Source organism: Selaginella moellendorffii, unplaced genomic scaffold (assembly GCF_000143415.4).
Source record: "Selaginella moellendorffii unplaced genomic scaffold, v1.0 SELMOscaffold_60, whole genome shotgun sequence".
NCBI classification, from domain to species: Eukaryota; Viridiplantae; Streptophyta; class Lycopodiopsida; order Selaginellales; family Selaginellaceae; genus Selaginella; species Selaginella moellendorffii.
In genome coordinates, this window is record NW_003314321.1 from 172989 (window position 1) to 191829 (window position 18841).

General features: G+C 36.9%; 1 protein-coding gene across 1 annotated transcript; it reads left to right on the forward strand.

Annotated features, from left to right (window-relative positions):
• The first annotated feature begins 17294 nt into the window (after positions 1-17294).
• Positions 17295-18830, forward strand: LOC9644301. Its single transcript, XM_024688980.1, has 7 exons — positions 17295-17369; positions 17435-17635; positions 17695-17965; positions 18070-18207; positions 18263-18434; positions 18488-18596; positions 18644-18830. The coding sequence occupies exons 1-7, from the start codon at positions 17295-17297 to the stop codon at positions 18752-18754; spliced, it is 1077 nt and encodes a 358-aa protein (XP_024544748.1). The 3' UTR covers positions 18755-18830.
• Positions 18831-18841: the final 11 nt, after the last annotated feature.

Here is an 18841-nt window from a genome sequence, read left to right on the forward strand (position 1 = left end):
AAAAGTAAGAATTTTTCATTACTATTCTAATACTCTATTTTAGATTCAAAATCAATATTTTATAAATATGCAAATGATATTACTTTAGCTGATATATTATTAGCTTTGGATGAGCAATCAGGGGAGCTATTACCTCACAATATAACAGGTAAATACACGTAACATTTTTTAAAATTTTAATGTACTTGTTTTACAGAGATTAATATTATAAAAATGTATGGCCATTACAATCCATTTACATTATCTGGTGATTTAATTATAAATGATATTGTAGTATCAACTCATAGTGACTGGTTTTTAGATGGTATATTTGGATATTTAAATTTAATTTATTTATTACTTGATGTGTATCATATTGTATTATTTCCTATTCAACTCTTATATAGGAATTCAACTATAGATATTTATTTGCAAATATACAGCTTTATAACAAGCAATGACACCATGATTAATAACATTGGTTCTGTTATGGTAACTATAGTTTTATGGATGTTCATTTGGAAAAACAATACTGACAATAAAGAAATTAAATATAACTAATGTAATATATAATTATTATAATGTAATTAATAAGGTAAAATTAAAGACTCCTCTCTAAGGGATTTTAATATTCTCTATACTTTTCTTGCTAATAATTTGCTGTACCATATAGTATTGCTGTGAGGAAAAAATAATTTATATTTATCAATTCTTAAAATCATATGTAACTCATTCTTACTAAATAATCTTAAATTTGAAAGTATAGAAGGATATTTTGAATCTTGCTTCATTGTCTTAGATCTTTATATATTCTACTTAACTACAAGTTTCTAAAATAAGATTATAGACAACATAAAGATGGAGGTAATAAAAATATATTTCCTAAGCTGTCATATTCAATCAATCAATTATGCAAAATATAATGCTCAGCTTTTGCTCTTGGGTGAGCCATCTCTCACTAGAATTCTCCTATACAAGAGTCATCAACCATCTATTGTTTCAAAGATCTCAACCATAGTATATAATCTTTTTTATAGTCAGAATTTATATTTGTATTGAGTTTTTTTTTTTAATACTCTCGAATAGGATTAATTGTTGCTTGAGCACAAGGATTAAAGAAAGATATCATTGAGATTCTATATAAACTACAATTCACTAGGAATAATAATCTTGAATACTCCATTAATTATAAATATTAAGCACAATTTATGTGTGTATAGAATGGAATACATATTTATTTAGCCTAAAAACCCTAGCTTATACAGTGGTCCAAATTGAAACCAATTTAATAATTATTAAAATCCACTATGTTATTATTAGTATATAGCATTGTAGCTTTACATCTAGACCTTAGATTATCCCCTCCTTTAGAAAAATTAGAAGGTAGTTAGAGTCTCTTGGTTGATAGGCCAAAATCTTGAGCAACATTAGAAAGAGGTATTAGTGGATCTATAAATTTACTCCTAATCCTTCTGTATGAAATGTTTAAGCCATTGCACATGCATAACTTTTAGAAGATAGGTTTATTGAATGTAGTTTCAAGCTTTATAAACTCGTAATCTAACTTACTACAATACTCAATATGATACTTTTTACTAAGCAAGAAGCCCCTTAAATAAACCATATACTATAAAATTGGGAAAATAAACTAACATTAGATCATCCACTTTGTACTCTATAAATAGATAATGATAAGAGTTATAGTGTAGTTGTTGTCCCACTTATATACAACCTTAAATGTTCAGTAAACTCTACTTGAACCAGTGGAAGAATACTTGTGAATTATTGATCCCATAACTTAGCATTAATAACTTATGATAATACAAAGCTAAACTCAACTCTATTGACAATATCATATTATATCATATAAAAGTTTATATAGTGAAGCATCAACGAAACTCTATACCCCATGACATATATATATTGAAAAGATGGCAAATAACCATCTCAATCTGAATGTTGAAAGCTCACATACTTCATGATCATCTTTTTGAATATCTAAACAACTTGGTGCACTAAACCATTTATCTATAGATGATAAGCACTCATGAAAATATGGCATATCCCAAACCAAGATATCAAAACATAAAATGCCTAAGCCATAAATGCAAAATTATTATCTGAAAGATTCCATTGCAAAAAAAAATGCTAAAACACAACTTGATTAAAGAGGAAGTATCTAATAGTAGTCATAAATGCACTAACAAGAGCTCTAACTTCCATTCAACCCATTAAATAGTTGAAAGCAATGATGATGTATTCATTGTTAATAGTCGACTATGGGAAAAACCCTATCAGATAAAATGTCCTAACTTAAATGGATAAGAAATTACAATTGATTACAATTGTCATTTCATAGTATGAGGGGAGTATTACGAGTTTAACACCAAATGTAACTATGTATATGCTAGATAATATTATATCCTGATCTTTAGCCTATAGAAAAACCTATGTAATTTCTCAATCATACAATAATATTCTATATGCTTACCTAGAATAGGAAGTTATGGTGATCAACCAAGCTCTTCCACTTCAATAATGAAGTGACCACAATATAATCACCGTATAACAACATCCAAGAACTATATAAGTATACATGAAACTAAACACATTTTTTTTATCATGGACCAATTAACCTTCACTAGTTGCAATATATGACAGATATATGCAATAGGATGATGCTGATCAATCACACTCATGCTTTTCTATATCAACACATATTTGAGACTAACATCAAAAGTATCTATACACAAAATGAAAAATTGAGTGTAGTCAAGATATACTAAAACTAAAAAAGTTATCAACATCTCATTAATATCTATAAATGCCTACTCGAAAGATGATATGGATGATTTAAAAAATGCTTGCAATGAAGTAATACAATTAGAAAGATAATTAATAAAACAACTAAAATATTGTATTGCACCATATTAAGGAATCATTGCATATCCTTTACACACTTTGGAATAAAGAATTTTAAATAAACATAAGTTTGTCAAAATCAACTTGCAAATCTTCATAAGAAATGAAATACCCAAAATAAATTGTATTTTTGGATACAAACACACATTTTGATTGCTTAAGCTTCAAACCCACTTCCTATAATAAATCCAACACTTTGCAGATATCACAAATATACTCTTTCTACATCCCCTTTAAGTGGATCAAACATTATCAATGAAGTTAGTAGTCATTTCTAATATATCACAAAGGATTTTATTCATCTTTTGTTAGAAAGTTGCTAAAGAATTTTTCAACCTGAATGGCATCACAAAAAACTTGTATGAACTAAATAGTGTATAAATAGCATAATTATGAACATTCTTTTGTCCATAAGCAATTATCAACACCTAAAAGCAAAATCCAACTTCGTGAACTAATGACTTTGCCCTAAATAATCTAGAAGATTAACAATGTAAGGAAGAGGTACATATTTGAGATTATCATATAATTTAACAAACTATAGTAAATATAGAAATAAATACTCTTATTAAATTTTGTCACAATATGAGGTTCACACACCCAAAGACTCCAAAATTTTTTGATAACACTTTTCTCCAACATCTTTTAGATATTTTCTTGTAAAATCTTGATCTCTTTTGGCAACTAATGTTGAATAGAAACCTTGAGCTGAGCATCCCTAATTAAAATAAGATAACGCATTGTAATCTTGATTGAGCATCCCTAATTAGAATAAGATGATGCATTGTAATCTTAACTTCAAACAACATGTTAAAGTGGAAAAGATTAACATACTTTTACTTGAGTCAGTCAATTGCCACAACAGAAAAATTATTTGAGGGATCTAGAAAGGGAAAAAAGAAATAATAAAGAAACATGGTAGGGAGTTGTAGCGCACCTTATCTCTCTCCCCTTAAGCCAACTGGAAAAGGGGCAATTGCTTGATGAGAGAGCCCTTAGTGGCTATTTTATCCCCCAAAGTTCCAAGGATCCACGGTGACAGTATATCTAAATCTCATCCCATGATCAATCCTTCCATTGTGTAGACCAGCTATTCCATGTGAGGCAACTAGTCATCCACCCGTACCGCAATCCCACGGTGACAGTATATCCAAATCTCATCCCATGATCAATCCTTCCATTGTGTAGACCAGCTATTCCATGTGAGGCAACTAGTCATCCACCCATACCGCAGTCCCACGGTGGATACCTTCGTCCGTGGATACTCCACACAAGAGGATACTCCACACAAGAGGAAGGACGTATGCTTGATGAGAGAGCCCTTAGTGGCTATTTTATCCCCCAAAGTTCCAAGGATCCACGGTGACACAACTAGTCATCCACCCGTACCGCAGTCCCACGGTGGATACTTTCGTCCGTGGATACTCCACACAAGAGGATACTCCACACAAAAGGAAGGACGTATGCTTGATGAGAGAGCCTTTAGTGGCTATTTTATCCCCCAAAGTTCTAAGGATCCACGGTGACAGTATATCCAAATCTCATCCCATGATCAATCCTTCCATTGTGTAGATTAGCTATTCCATGTGAGGCAACTAGTCATCCACCCGTACCGCAGTCCCACGGTGGATACCTTCGTCCGTGGATACTCCACACAAGAGGAAGGACGTATGCTTGATAAGAGAGCCCTTAGTGGCTATTTTATCCCCCAAAGTTCCAAGGATCCACGGTGACAGTATATCCAAATCTCATCCCATGATCAATCCTTCCATTGTGTAGACTAGCTATTCCATGTGAGGCAACTAGTCATCCACCCGTACCGCAGTCCCACGGTGGATACCTTCATCCGTGGATACTCCACACAAGAGGAAGGACGTATGCTTGATAAGAGAGCCCTTAGTGGCTATTTTATCCCCCAAAGTTCCAAGGATCCACGGTGACAGTATATCCAAATCTCATCCCATGATCAATCCTTCCATTGTGTAGACCAGCTATTCCATGTGAGGCAACTAGTCATCCACCCGTACCGCAGTCCCACGGTGGATACCTTCGTCCGAATGTTATGATCCGGCGCAAAAAGACAAAGATCTCGTTGCCCTAGACTATGCTACGCCACCTCTTGAGGTTCCTCACCACCCAACCACCCCCGAGCTACCTCAAAAGCTCCACTGCGCCGCCGCTCCACTGTGAGCCCTAGGGTAGGTTTTAGTCCCTTACCCTAACATGCCTTAATATACCCTTGAGCCTCCCTTTGACCGACGTTGACCACGTAGTCAAAGCTGGCGCCTAACAATTCTTCCCCCCCAACAAAGTCCTTGTCCCAAGGACGAGTTGTACCGGTGATCACCCTTTCTGGGGAATCCTGCTCAAGCTCCTGGTCCATCTTCCACAGCCGTATACATCAAGGAGGCATTGGGCCCGTCACTCCAAGATAGTACACCTTTCAACTGGCTGACATAAAATACCGGATGAATTTTCACCCCAGCTGGCAGCCGCACCCGATAAGCCGCTTTACCAATGCGCTCCAGCACTTCATATGGACCAGCATATCGATGGGAGAGTTTATCACTCTTCCCTATCCGTAAAGGCACCAAGGTGTTCCGCCGCTCACTTGACGGAAAGATCACTCGCACGAAGACGAGATCACCCACCTTATATTCCCGGAATTGGCGATGCTCATTAGCAAACTTCTCCGCTCTATCCTGAGCTGCTTGCAAATTCCGTTTGCATACCACCAGAATCTCATCAAGTTCTGTGGCCAGATCAGTTGCCTCGGAATCAAGCTTTTCTTGAACGTCCTTACTCAAATGCAATCCCAACTCCACTGCTGTTCGAGGATGCCTTCCAAACATCGCAAAGTAAGGACTTAGCTTGGTTCCACTGTGTTGGCTATTGTTGTAAGCAAATTGCACCAACGGAAGATATAGATCCCACTGTCCTTGCTTTTGACCAATGCTACAACGTAGCATATCCTCCACCACCTGATTCACACGCTCAGTTTGCCCATCCGTTTGAGGATGATCTCCACTCGAGAGTTTCAAAGTCACTTGCATAGCCTTTGCAAAGCTTTTCCAAAATCCACTGGTGAACTTTGAATCTCGATCACTAATGATGTCCTCCGGCAAACCAAAATCAGGAAAAACCTTCTCCAAGTAAACCGCAGCCAAGTCTGAGGCAGTGACAGTCTTCCGAAGAGCCAACAACCGCACATACTTCGTCAACCGATCTACTATGACCCATACTTGCTCCTTTTGCCTCTGTGTTCGTGGCAAACAAGTGATGAAGTCCATAGAGATACTACACCAACGGCTCTGAGGAATAGGTAAAGGTTGCAAAAGTCCCCCCGGCTTCTCCCGTGGCACCTTAACCCGCTGACAAAGCTCGCATGATTTACAATACTTGAGGATATCAGCCTTCATATTCCTCCAATAAAAGTTGCGCTTAGTCAACTCATATGTCTTCTTCCCCCCAAAATGACCGGCCTCTGGACGATCATGATAGTGGAATAAAACTTGAGTAATTAACGCATCCACCCGTGGCAAATAGACACGGCCATTGTAGTAGAGAATCCCATCCACCAATGAGAAAGGAGCTTCCATCTGGTCTTAGTGGCTATTTTATCCCCCAAAGTTCCAAGGATCCACGGTGACAGTATATCCAAATCTCATCCCATGATCAATCCTTCCATTGTGTAGACCAGCTATTCCATGTGAGGCAACTAGTCATCCACCCGTACCGCAGTCCCACGGTGGATACCTTCGTCCGTGGATACTCCACACAAGAGGAAGGACATATGCATGGATGCCTAATACGTACGATTTCAAATTTAGGGGTAGGAATATACCTTGCTCAAAGGTATATTATATTTTAAGTAGCCACTAATCAATGGGAATCGAACCCGTGCCATTTGCTCTGATACCAACTGTAGCGCACCTTATCTCTCTCCCCTTAAGCCAACTGGAAAAGGGGCAATTGCTTGATGAGAGAGCCCTTAGTGGCTATTTTATCCCCATTTATCCCCCAAGGTTCCAAGGATCCACGGTGACAGTATATCCAAATCTCATCCCATGATCACATGCGCTACAGGAGTAATGAGAAGACAAAAGTGATAGATACAAAGATAAAAGAAAATGAACAAAGTGGAATAGAAGTGAGAAAAAAAAGAAGAAATATGGAGGAGGATGAGATAAAAGGGAAAAGCCTCAAAGTCACATTTGACATGATTGCACTATAAGCAATCTATATTAAGTATAAGGTCAAAAACTTGACTTAGCACCACCCACAATTATTAAAGCTTAAGCTTGAGATCACCTATACATATAACTAAGTTTGCCTTATCATATGTATATATGTATGTGTATAGTTGTTGCCATGAAGAATAAAGTTGGCTTTGCCACATGATGCAAATGTAACATGTAAATGTAGTAATAAGTTGAGCAATAGAAAATATACTTGAACTTGGATCAACTAATACAAAGAGGAAGAGGATAATAAAGGATTTCTTGTTATAAAATTGAGTTTGATAAGTGAACACCAAATGAATTAGTGCTAAGTGAACCTTAATGGTTCCCGAAGGATGGAGGTCACTAAGTTATTCACATAAAATCCCTCCACTACTCACACAACTTTTTATTTCCTAAAAAAATCTTAGCATCAAGACCTTCCACCACATCAACACCAATAGGATGTTACTAATGCTAAGATCTTCACTCAAAAAGTGGAAGATGTTAATTCTGGGAAATGCTTATAATGCCAATGTAAACATTTCTAATATTAGTCTTAAAGGTGTGTTGCTATAAGAGAGTATGAGTGTGCTTGGTTAGCATCATTTTATCGCATACATTACCCATATATTATAATTAGTAAAGTGTAAGTAACCAAAAGAGAATAATTTAAGAGATAATCCAAAAAAGTTCAAACATAAAAGGAAAAAGCCCATAAACAAAAGTACACTCCCTAACTCCTTGGGTTGTTTTGGTCATTATTAAAGGTAGACTTAACTACCATTTTAAGGATATATCCTCTTCTGTATTTGACTTTATTGTCTTGAAATCTTTATTGTTCCTGTGATCTCAACTATAGTGGTTTATCACAACTATATTAGTCAATTTGCTAAGTTAAATGTATATATAAATCATATCCTCAACTTTCTAAGGAAAACCTTTTATTGTTCCTAAAATTTTAAAGTTATTCCCTTATTAACCCTTTTTTATCCACCATATTACCCACACATTCATGTATTAACTCAAGTAGAGAGCATGCCCTCTCAACATGCTACTCTTTGAGGATACAACCACTTTTAGGACCTTCTGATACAAATATCAAGTGGTGATATATTTGACCAGTGGATCATCTTTTTTATCACACTGCACCATTGTGAATATTGCTAAAGTCATCAATATCATCTTTTCTTTGGTCTTTGGATTATGAGCAGGCATTCGTGGATTTCAAAGAGCTATTGACGACTCCTCCGGTTTTAGTATACCCAACTACACTCAACTTTTTATTTTGTGCATAGATGCTTTTGATATTGGTCTTAGAGGTGTGTTGATACAAGAGAGCTCAAGTGTGCCTAGTCAGCACCATCCCATTGCATATATAAGTTATATATTACAACTAGCAGAGGTGAAGTACTCCACAACAGAGGAGTGTTTAGTAGCAATTTGGGTTTCGAGAAACTTCATGCATATTTACATGGTTCTCGAATGTTACTTGAAAGTGATCATGCTGCCATTACTTTATTATTGAAGCGAAAGAACCTAGTTGGTCATACTATTCGGTGCGCTTTGAAGCTTCAGATATATAATTTTGATATTGTTCATCGCCCTAGGAGTTCTATGGCTGATGCTGATGCCCTTTCTTGAGCTCTTCTTCCTTGTCCACTCTCTTTTCATATTTCTGACGAGCTTGTTGTTCTGGCATCTATGGATTTTCTAAACGAAAATTTTGTGCCGTCGGTGGTTGCTGTACTTGATGTTCAGTGTCCACAAGGTGCAGAACAAGATTTACCTTCTCTTGACGAGGTTCACGAGGCTCAAAAGCTTGAGCCATGGATTCGAAGGCTTTAAGATAGGTTTGAGAATCCTGCATCACTTGCTAATGACTTGCCATTCCGAATTTACATTTTTAATATAGCCTTGAAGATGGCCTTTTTTATTTTGTGGGGATGGATCCTGATAATCCTTTAAGGTTAATGGTGCCTTCCGTCTTTATTCTACGGTTTCTCTATACCTACCATGATTCTCCTATTCTAGATGGGCATATGGGACATCGTCGTGTGATCGAGAAGCTGCATAGGTCTTTCTATTGGCCGGAGATGCAATGTGATGTTATCTGGTATGTGCGTAACTGCGTTTGGTGCCAAGCTCGTAATACTCCCCATTGTGTTGCGGAAGGACGGTTAGAGTCAATTGCAGTTTCTCGTCCATTTGAGTTGGTGGCATTTGATCTTATGGGACCTTTACCATGGTCGACTGTTGACAATGAGTATGTTGTTATTGCTTTTGACTACTTGACTCATTGGGTGGAAGTTGATGCTCTTACTAGTGCCTTTGCAACTACTGTTGGATACTTCCTCCTCAATCAAGTGGTGTTCTAGCATTCTTGTCTAAAGTGAATTCTTTCAGATAATGGTCCCGCATTTATGGTTGAGGTATTTCATATTTTGATATCTCGGTTGGGGATACGCTACACGTTTATGAGTGCTTATCATCCACAATCAAACGGTCTAGTGGAACGATTTGTTCAGATGTTCAAAGGGATGATCATGAAGTATATGAACTTTCAGCATTCAGATTGGGATGGTTATTTGCCATCTCTTTGGTATGCATATATCACAGGGGTGCAGAGTTCTATTGATGCTTCACCATATAAACTCTTATATGGTCATAATCCAATATTACCAATAGAGCTGGGTTTACCTTCGCGATTGTCATGAGCTGCTGATGCTAGGTCTTGGAATTAGTATTTAACAAGCATTCTTCCACTTGTCCGAGTAGAGTCTACTGAACACTTAAGTTGTGTACAAGTGGGACAACAATGGCACTATAACTCCCATCATCGTCCACTTGCGAAGTACAAAGTGGATGACTTGGTGTTAGTCTATTTTGCCCATCTTACGGTACGTGGTTCATCTAAAGGGCTCCTTGTTAAGTGGAAGGACCATATCAAGTGTTGCGGTAAATTGGACCACAAGTTTATGAGGTTCAATATGACATCTAGTAGGCCAATCCTCTAGAGATTGTGTATGTGCAGTAGTTGAAATGCTTCATACCAAGGGATCAAAAGCAGTTAATACCACCTATAGATCCACTGATTCCTCCTCCTAATGTTCCTCATGATCCCGGCCTCTTTACAAGAGAACCCAAATGGTCTTCCATTATTCTGAGAAGAGGGGATGATGTGAGGGCCAAGTATACGGCTACGATGCTGTATACTAATATTAGCGTAGTGGGATTTTGGTAGTTGTTGGATTGATTTTAATCTGGACCACTCACTTGTATATAAGCCAGGGTTTTTATGCTAATTGATATGCACATTTTCTGTATTCCTTTTCCATATTCCATGCACTCACAACTACACATGACATAGATAAAGTAATAAATTACTTTGAAGAAAGATAAATGATAATACTAAAAATATTTACTACTTTAATTATATATTTTCACTTAAAAAATTAACAGTGTTATTTATAACTTTATTAGTACTTTTAAATGAGTTATAAAATAGGATTAGCTTAAGTTTCATATAAAATTTATTAATAAATTTATTATTTTTCAATAGAAATAAGGAGTTCAAGTTTCTTTCCATTTAAATCCTACATTTAATGAAAAAAGGCATATTTCTAGTAAGTGCAAAAAATTAATAAATATGAGTTTTTTATACTAAAACTTGAAATAGAATATTATAGAAAGAAATAACTTTATCAATGTAATAAAATATGAATTAAGGTGCTTTAATATGATAAATTATAGTAAAATCAAACACTATTATTTAATTTGAATGTTTTAAATATGTTAAATAAATTTCACATCCTATTCAGACAAATAATTATAAAAATATAAATGAAAGAAATTATAATGAACAAAGAATATGTTTTGCAGTTTTTGAATCCCAAACAATATAGTTTGGAAATTTTGTTGCATAAATTACTATATTACAATCATTTTGAACAATAAGAAATACAGGAAAATTACATTTATTACAATACCTATTTGTAGCCCATTGAACTTGTGTATTATAGTAAATAACAAAATAACCATCATTTTGAAGTTTCAATGTACAATTAAAAATATTTTCGTTTATAGTTTTGGATTCCCATATTTTAATTTTTAAAGAAAATAAAACAAGTTTACAATTTGATTGTAGCAATAATATATTTTTACCATTTGAAGAATTTAAAAACATTTCAGTATATAATATTGCTGGATTAAATAAAGTAGAATATTCAATGTGACATAATGTGTTAAATGAAGTAATACTTTTAGCTAATTCTGGAGAATCAAACTCCGGATCATTTCTTAATTTGTAAGTTATTAAATAATGTAAACTCTCTCTAAAAAAATAATCTGAACAATATTCTTGTAATTCTGAAAAAATATTATTATATATAGTTCTAAAACCTTTTCTTAAAGCATTTCCTGTAATTCCATCTGGACCATCTAAATAACATTGATCTTTAGATTTAATAATTAAATGTACATTTCCTTTAGAAGTAGATACTAAATCTCCATCTGAGTATGTAGATGGATATGGATCATGAGAACCATCAGTTACAATTTTAAATATTAAAGATCTTAAACTTTGTATTATTAAATTAATATCTGCTGGATTTAATACTCCAATTTTTCCAATTGCTGATTTATAACTATTTGATTTTACTAAGAAAAAGAAAATAACAAATATGAAACTAATTCTCTTAATCATTATAATCATGAATAGAGAGAACTAGTTTATATTGTTTATATAAAAATACTTAATGATTAAAACTTATTTAATAATTTTTATTTTTAAAATCATATATAAAAGAATTATTACATAAAATTGTAGGTCTTTTACTGAGGGAGGTACATGTGGATACTAAGCAGTATTCAATGTTTAATTGGGAATTATTTTACAAACTTGTATTATAAAATTTTTTATATATTAATACTTTATTTAAGTTACATTATTATTAATTAGCATGACACATGCTAGATTATTTAATCATTTCAATAAATTTACTTCACTATGTTTTTCACTTATTCCAACTTTCTAAGGAAATATATTATTGGGAAATATAGATTACATTATAGTGGTAGAGCACACAAGCATTCTCTTATGCAAGATTACCTTTCAGTGTAGATAGACTTGATTCTTTGATGTAATTACTTTTGAGTGTTTTGAGTGTTCTACTATTTATTATTCATATCCAACTCCTAAACTCCTAGTGGGGATTCACTTAAAAAATATACCTTACTCTTATCATATGGGAGGATTGCAATATAGGCAAGCAAACAAAGTTTTTCATAGAAATTTTATAGAGTAAATTTTTTGGTGTTTATAAGTATGCTATTTATTTATTCATTTCTCTTACTTTGAACTCTTGTTTTGGAAATAACAAAAGCATTTTTATCAATAGTGACTGTGCTTTTTATATTCCTGAACGGATAGAAAAGACAAGAAGTGTAATATAAAGAGCTACCAAGTTCTAAGAAGAATAATAACAAATGCGAGGAAGATCAAGAAGCAGCGTTGCTGTCCCAGTCCAGTATAGAATCGCAGCTAAGGCCTTTGGAGTACCTACAATGTTTGTCAGTGTATAGTTATGATGCTATATACTAATATTAGCATAGTGGGATCACGACCCCCATGCCCTCCTACTCATCGGGGCCTCGCAATCGCCGCGATGGCCGGGCATAGGCCGCACGCTTAAGCGCCATCCATTTTCGGGGCTAGTTGATTCAGCAGGTGAGTTGTTACACATGGAGGTATTTAGGCATTATCTTCATGAGTTTGTGGAGATTTTTTTGGACAATTTTTAGTAAGAATATGGAAGAGCATAAGGTGCATTTGCACAAGGTTCTTTTGTTACTCCGAAACAACAAACTTTATGCAAAGAAGAGCAAATGTGAGTTTGCAAAGTCGGAGGTGGAATATCTAGGCCATATTGTGACATCTAAAGGTGTCAGGACAGATCCAAGGAAGGTGGCTGTGGTGGAAAACTAACCTACACCAACTACAGTAGCTGAGTTGCGTAGTTTTCTTGGTATAGTTAGTTATTATCGATGTTTCCAGCATAAGTTTACAGAGGTGGCTATTCTTTTGACGCGGTTGTTACGCAAGAATGTGCCATTCGATGGAAGAACCCACAAGAGGAGAGTTTTGTGGTGTTGAAATGATTGTTGAGCAAGACTCCAGTGCTTCATATTGCTAATCCATCGAAACCTTACGAGATGATATGCGATGTGAGTGGTTATGCACTGGGAGGAGTTTTCATGCAAGAGGGACAACCTATTTCATATGAGAGTCAAACTTTGAATTTCGCGGAGCAATGTTATTCCACATATGAATAAGAGTTACTCTCTATTATTCATGCTTTGCGGACGTGGTGGCACTATCTTTATGGTGCAGTGTTCGTGGTGTTGACAGATCACAAACCACTTGTGTATCTTTTCACACAGAAGGAGTTGAACACTAGGCAAGCTTGTTAGATGGTCAAACTCATGAAGTTTGGGGAGTTCCTATTGAGCATCGTCCGGGAAAATCAAATGTGGTGGCAAATGCTTTATCTCATGTTTGTCATGTGACAACGTTATAAACACGATTTTGTCATCATTTGAGTAAGGTGGTCAGCAAGTTTGGGCAGTTGGTTGAGCATGCTCAAGCTTAGGATGCTGAAGTGGCTTCTTTGCGAGACTAGATGGAAGCCCCTTTCTCATTAGTGGATGGGATTCTCTACTATAATGACCGTGTATATTTGCCACGGGTGGATGCATTAATTACTCAAATTTTATTCCACTATCATGATCGTCCAGAGGCCAGTCATTTTAGGGGGAAGAAGTCGTATAACTTGAATAAGTGCAATTTTTATTGGCGGAATATGAAGGCTGATATCCTTAAATATTGTAAATAAGTGCCATGAGAGAAACCAGGGGGACTTTTGCAACCCTTACCTATTCCTCAGAGCCATTGGTGTAGTATCTCTATAGATTTCATCACTTGTTTGCCACAAACATAAAGGCAAAAGGAGCAAATATGGGTTATAGTGGATTGGTTGATGAAGTATGTGTGGTTGTTGGCTCTTTGGAAGACTGTCACTGCCTCAGACTTAGCTGCAGTTTACTTGGAGAAGGTTTTTCTTGATTTTGGTTTACCAGAGGACATCATTAGTGATCGAGATTCAAAGTTCACCAGTGCATTTTGGAAAAATTTTGCAAAGGCTATGCAAGTGACTTTGAAACTCTCGAGTGGAAATCATCTTCAGATAGATGGGCAAACTAAGCGTGTGAATCAAGTGGTGGAGGATATGCTACATTGTAGCATTGGTCAAAGGCAAGGACAGTGGGATCTATATTTTCCATTGGTGCAATTTGTTTATAACAATAGCCAACACAGTAGAACCAAACTAAATCCTTACTTTGCCATGTTTGGAAGGCATCCCTGAACAGTGGTGGAGTTGGGATTGCATTTGAGTAAGGACGTTCAAGATAAGCTTGATTCCAAAGTGATTGATCTGCCCACAGAACTTGATGAGATTCTGGTGGTGTGCAAACGGATTTTGCAAGCAGCTCAGGATAGAGTAGAGAAGTATGCCAATAAGCATTGCCAATTTCGGGAATATAAAGTGGGTGATCTCGTTTTTGTGCAAGTGATCTTTCCGTTAAGTGAGCGGCAGAACACCTTGGTGCCTTTACAGACAGGGAAGAGTGATAAACTTTCCCATTGATATGCTAGTCCATATGAAGTGCTGGAGCACATTGGTAAAGTGGCTTATCGGGTGTGGCTACCAGCTTGAGTGAAAATTCATCTGGTATTTTATGTCAGCCAGTTGAAAGGTGTATTATCTTGGAGTGATGGGTCCAATGCCTCCTTAATGTATATGGCTATGGAAGATGGACTAGGAGCTTGAGCAAGGTTCGCCAAAAAGGGTGATCACTGGTACAATTCATCCTTGGGACAAAGACTTTGTTGGGAGGGAAGAATTGTTAGTTGCCAGCTTTGACCACATGGTCAACGTCAGTCAAAAGGAGGCTCAAGGGTATATTAAGGCATGTTAGGGTAAGGGACTCAACCCTACCCTAGGGTTCAGTCTAGGGCAATTAAATCTCAGTCTTTTTGCATCAGATCATAACACTTAGGGATATAAGAAACACCCTTCTAATATCCCTCTAACGCCACTAAATCCCATTCCATCCACAGTAGTGCTCGTCAACACTGCCACTAAGTTAAGGCCGAAAAGCCCGACTACTAAATCTCATTGACCTTTAGGACTTCCTCACCACATGACCATGCTTGGTCACTATATAAAAGGATTATTCCTCTTTTCCACTTTGGGATGACATTTTAAAACACCATGGCCTTTAGCAAGCCTTGTAGGTATTCTCCCCACCTTCCACCTTTGGGTGCCCTAGCCATGTGGCTAGAGCAAGGTTCCGATGAGCCATGTCAGATATCCAAATAAGTAATGCCACCCACATTTGGATTGGGAGCATTAACCATTTTGATTTTATGGGGGAGTTAGAGTTAGCTTTTGAACACTTTGCCAAATTACCCCGCTTGTCTGTCCATATTCACTTTAGCCTTGGACTCTTCAGTAGTTATATCATCACCCAACATATGGGTATAGCCTCATTGGCTCACATTAACTTTTCTTAGCCAAATTAGTCCCACTAAAGTCCAACCCCCACACTCTCCTTACTATACTTTTAGAACTAACACCCCCCCAAGGGGAAAAATTGCTTTGGGCTTTCACTCTTTGACTTGTATTAATATTCAGACTTGGACTCAATTTTAGTTTTGGCCTTAACCTTGATTTAGTACCCAATCTTGGTTTCCATCTCAAGTCCATCTCAGACTCGACTTTGGACTTGACTTTAGACTCCATTTCGAGTCTATCTCAAACTCAATCTCAAATCCATCTTAGACTCCATCTCGAGTTCATCTTAAACTCCATCTCAAGTCCATCTAAGATTCGATCTTAGGTCCATCTAAGATTCGATCTTAGATCCATATTAGGTTCATTTTGAACTTACCTTGGACTCTTTCTCTGACTCGTTCTCTAACTCCATCTTAAACTTCTTCTCGGAGTCAATCTTGACACTTCTATGTGTTATGACATTTGCTATGTGTCAGTCCCTTTTATATCCTTTTCTAGATATTTGTTCACCAATCATTTTGTACTTTGAGCACTTCTTTAAGAGTTCCACTCCCACTCTCGACTTTCTGAAACGGAACTTTTGGTCCAAATGTGTTATGCTTATTGGACTTTTGTTTTAACCCTGAACTTTTACTTTAACCATTGCAATATGGCACCCTTTCAACTCCACTTTGGGGCTTAGGGATTTATATCTTATAAATTCTTTCAAAAACCTCTTATAGATTATGTCATTTTTCAAATGATTTTATATATGCACTAAAGAGAGATGTAATTATGATTAGCTAACTTTTACATCTTTGAATGGAAAAGTTAGATCATATACGAGTGCCATGATGTCCTAAAAACAATTAAAATCTTTAAAATTCACTAAAAGCTATAAATATATTTTCAAACTTATATTTCTTGATCTCTTTCTCTCTTGCTCTAAGATATATTTGTGAAAGACCTAGCTCAATCTTATATAACATTTTCTATGAAATTTCATATGAAATTATTTCTTCAGCATTATACTCTTGTTTTCAAAACCTCTGTAAGAAAATGAAATGTTAAACCTTTCTATTCAAGATATATGAAACTTCAGATTCAGGTTATTTCTTCAACATTATACTCTTGTTTTTGGAATCATTTAAAAAAGAAATATAAAACCTCTCATTTTCAAAGACAATCTTCAATAGAACAGAAATATTTTTTCTGCCTTGCCTGACAACACATCTTCACTCCAGTCCAATTCAAAGTCAACATAACAAGCGTAGTTAAATTCTAACTTGAGGACCTCCATATTACATGTAGTTTCTGTGTAAGCCGGATGGAAGCATCACAACGTATTTGTGTCAAGGATAGGTAGCTGGACCAAACTTATTTCTTCACATCATAAAATCTATGTCTAGGAATAACTAGAAAAATCTTTGTGTATTCGAATTCCAAAGTAATCTCGAAAGAATACGAGCTACCAGGAAGGCGCGAAGAAGCCCCAAATGAATCTTCTCGTGATAGCTGAAATTATATATGGTGTGCCAGGAAAGCGTAAGTACCAGCCATGGCTGCCCGGATTCCATGGTACGTGTGGCTGGTGCTGGTCTGTGCGGTTGTGGCTGTATCATCCGCCGGGGCAGTGAGTTTTCTAATCAGTCAATTCACTGAAAACTTTTCTCTTGATCACACGATGTTTCTATCTAGGTGACCAAACTGATGAAGCGCGCCGCCCCAATCTCCAATGCAGCATGGAGATTGCAAGTCACGGCAATGATCCTTCTGCCTGGATTCATTTGGGACTGGTGCCGCCTCTCTCCCCAGAAGCGATGTATGTTCTTCACATGGCGACCTCTTTGCGTGCTTGGAATCAGTGCTCTTGCAATAGCCTTGCACTTCGCCCTATGGGTATAGAATTGTATTGCTTAGATCGAGAAGGGGGTTCACGCTTACAATTCGATATCCAGGTATGGTCACTGGATCACACATCCCTTCCACATAGCCTCCTCTTTGTTTCGATGCCTCCGCTCATCATCGCTGTTCTATCCTGGCTGCGCTGTAAGCCCCTGAGCAAAGGAGAGAACGCCGGGGTGTTCTTGGGTTTTGCTGGGGTTTTGATCATCGCATTTGCTAGCAAGTCCGATGGTGACAAAGGCATCACTTTCCTGGGGGATTTGATGGCTTTCCTGGCGGCTGTTGCGTTTGTAGCCTACATGTTTGCTGGGAACAATCTGAGAAGTGAAGCTCTAGACTTATCTTTCTCTTTTTCTTTGCAAACTTGGATGATCTTTGCAAGTATTGGATTTCATTCTTTCGGTGGGTCTTGTTTGTCATTTTACCAGGTTGGATGCCGCTCTATCTCTATGCCTTCCCTGTAACGGGTGGAGGAGCTCTCATTCTGGGCATCGCTTGTGAGTTTATGGAGAACTACCATTCCAGATCGTGGAAGATTGGTGGACCTTTTGCATGGACGAGGCGAGGTTTGGAGAACAGTTCTCCAATCAAAAGATATAGTTGCTTATGAGTTATTTGCAGGTTTCTGGGCTCCAACGCTTTTTTTGGCAATCGGCCCTGGTCTAATCGGTCACACGGGTTTGAATTATGTTGTCAAGTACACGGGGCCTTTGATCATTTCCATGGCTGTCACGCTGGAACCTGTGATTGGATCTCTCATCGGCTGGGGGATTCACGTCTCCTCAGCTCCCGGGTATAAGCACAATCCAAAGTTCTTTTAATTCACACTGGTATGTGTCTTAACAGTGTGTTTACTTGCGTTGGAGGAGCGCTTCTGATATTTGGGACCCTGGTGGTGAATTACGCCAATGGAAGAGCTACTAAGAAGAAGTTAGAAGCAGAACAAGCCAGACAGGTGTGGAACATCAGAATTCATGAATGCTTACTGTTGGTCTTGTGCAGCAGCAAGAACTGCCTCAAAACGACTCTAGTATTGACGCAAGTCCAGCTCCAGCTTCACAACATCAATCTCACCAAGCTCCACAACATGAACAGGAGCTTGCAAATGTCTAAACAGTCCATAACACTCACCGAATTAACCGAAGGTCACAGAACTTTTCTCAAATAGCTGCTTTAATCAACATCTGAATTTTCACCAGG

Excerpts from the sequence above, each read along its gene's own strand:
- LOC9644301 (XM_024688980.1), top strand. The coding sequence starts at position 17,295 with ATGGCTGCCCGGATTCCATGGTACGTGTGGCTGGTGCTGGTCTGTGCG. Across the intron at positions 17,636-17,694 it reads CCTTGCACTTCGCCCTATGG|GTATGGTCACTGGATCACAC; the intron begins GTATAGAATTGT and ends TTCGATATCCAG. Across the intron at positions 18,597-18,643 it reads AAGCAGAACAAGCCAGACAG|CAGCAAGAACTGCCTCAAAA; the intron begins GTGTGGAACATC and ends GGTCTTGTGCAG.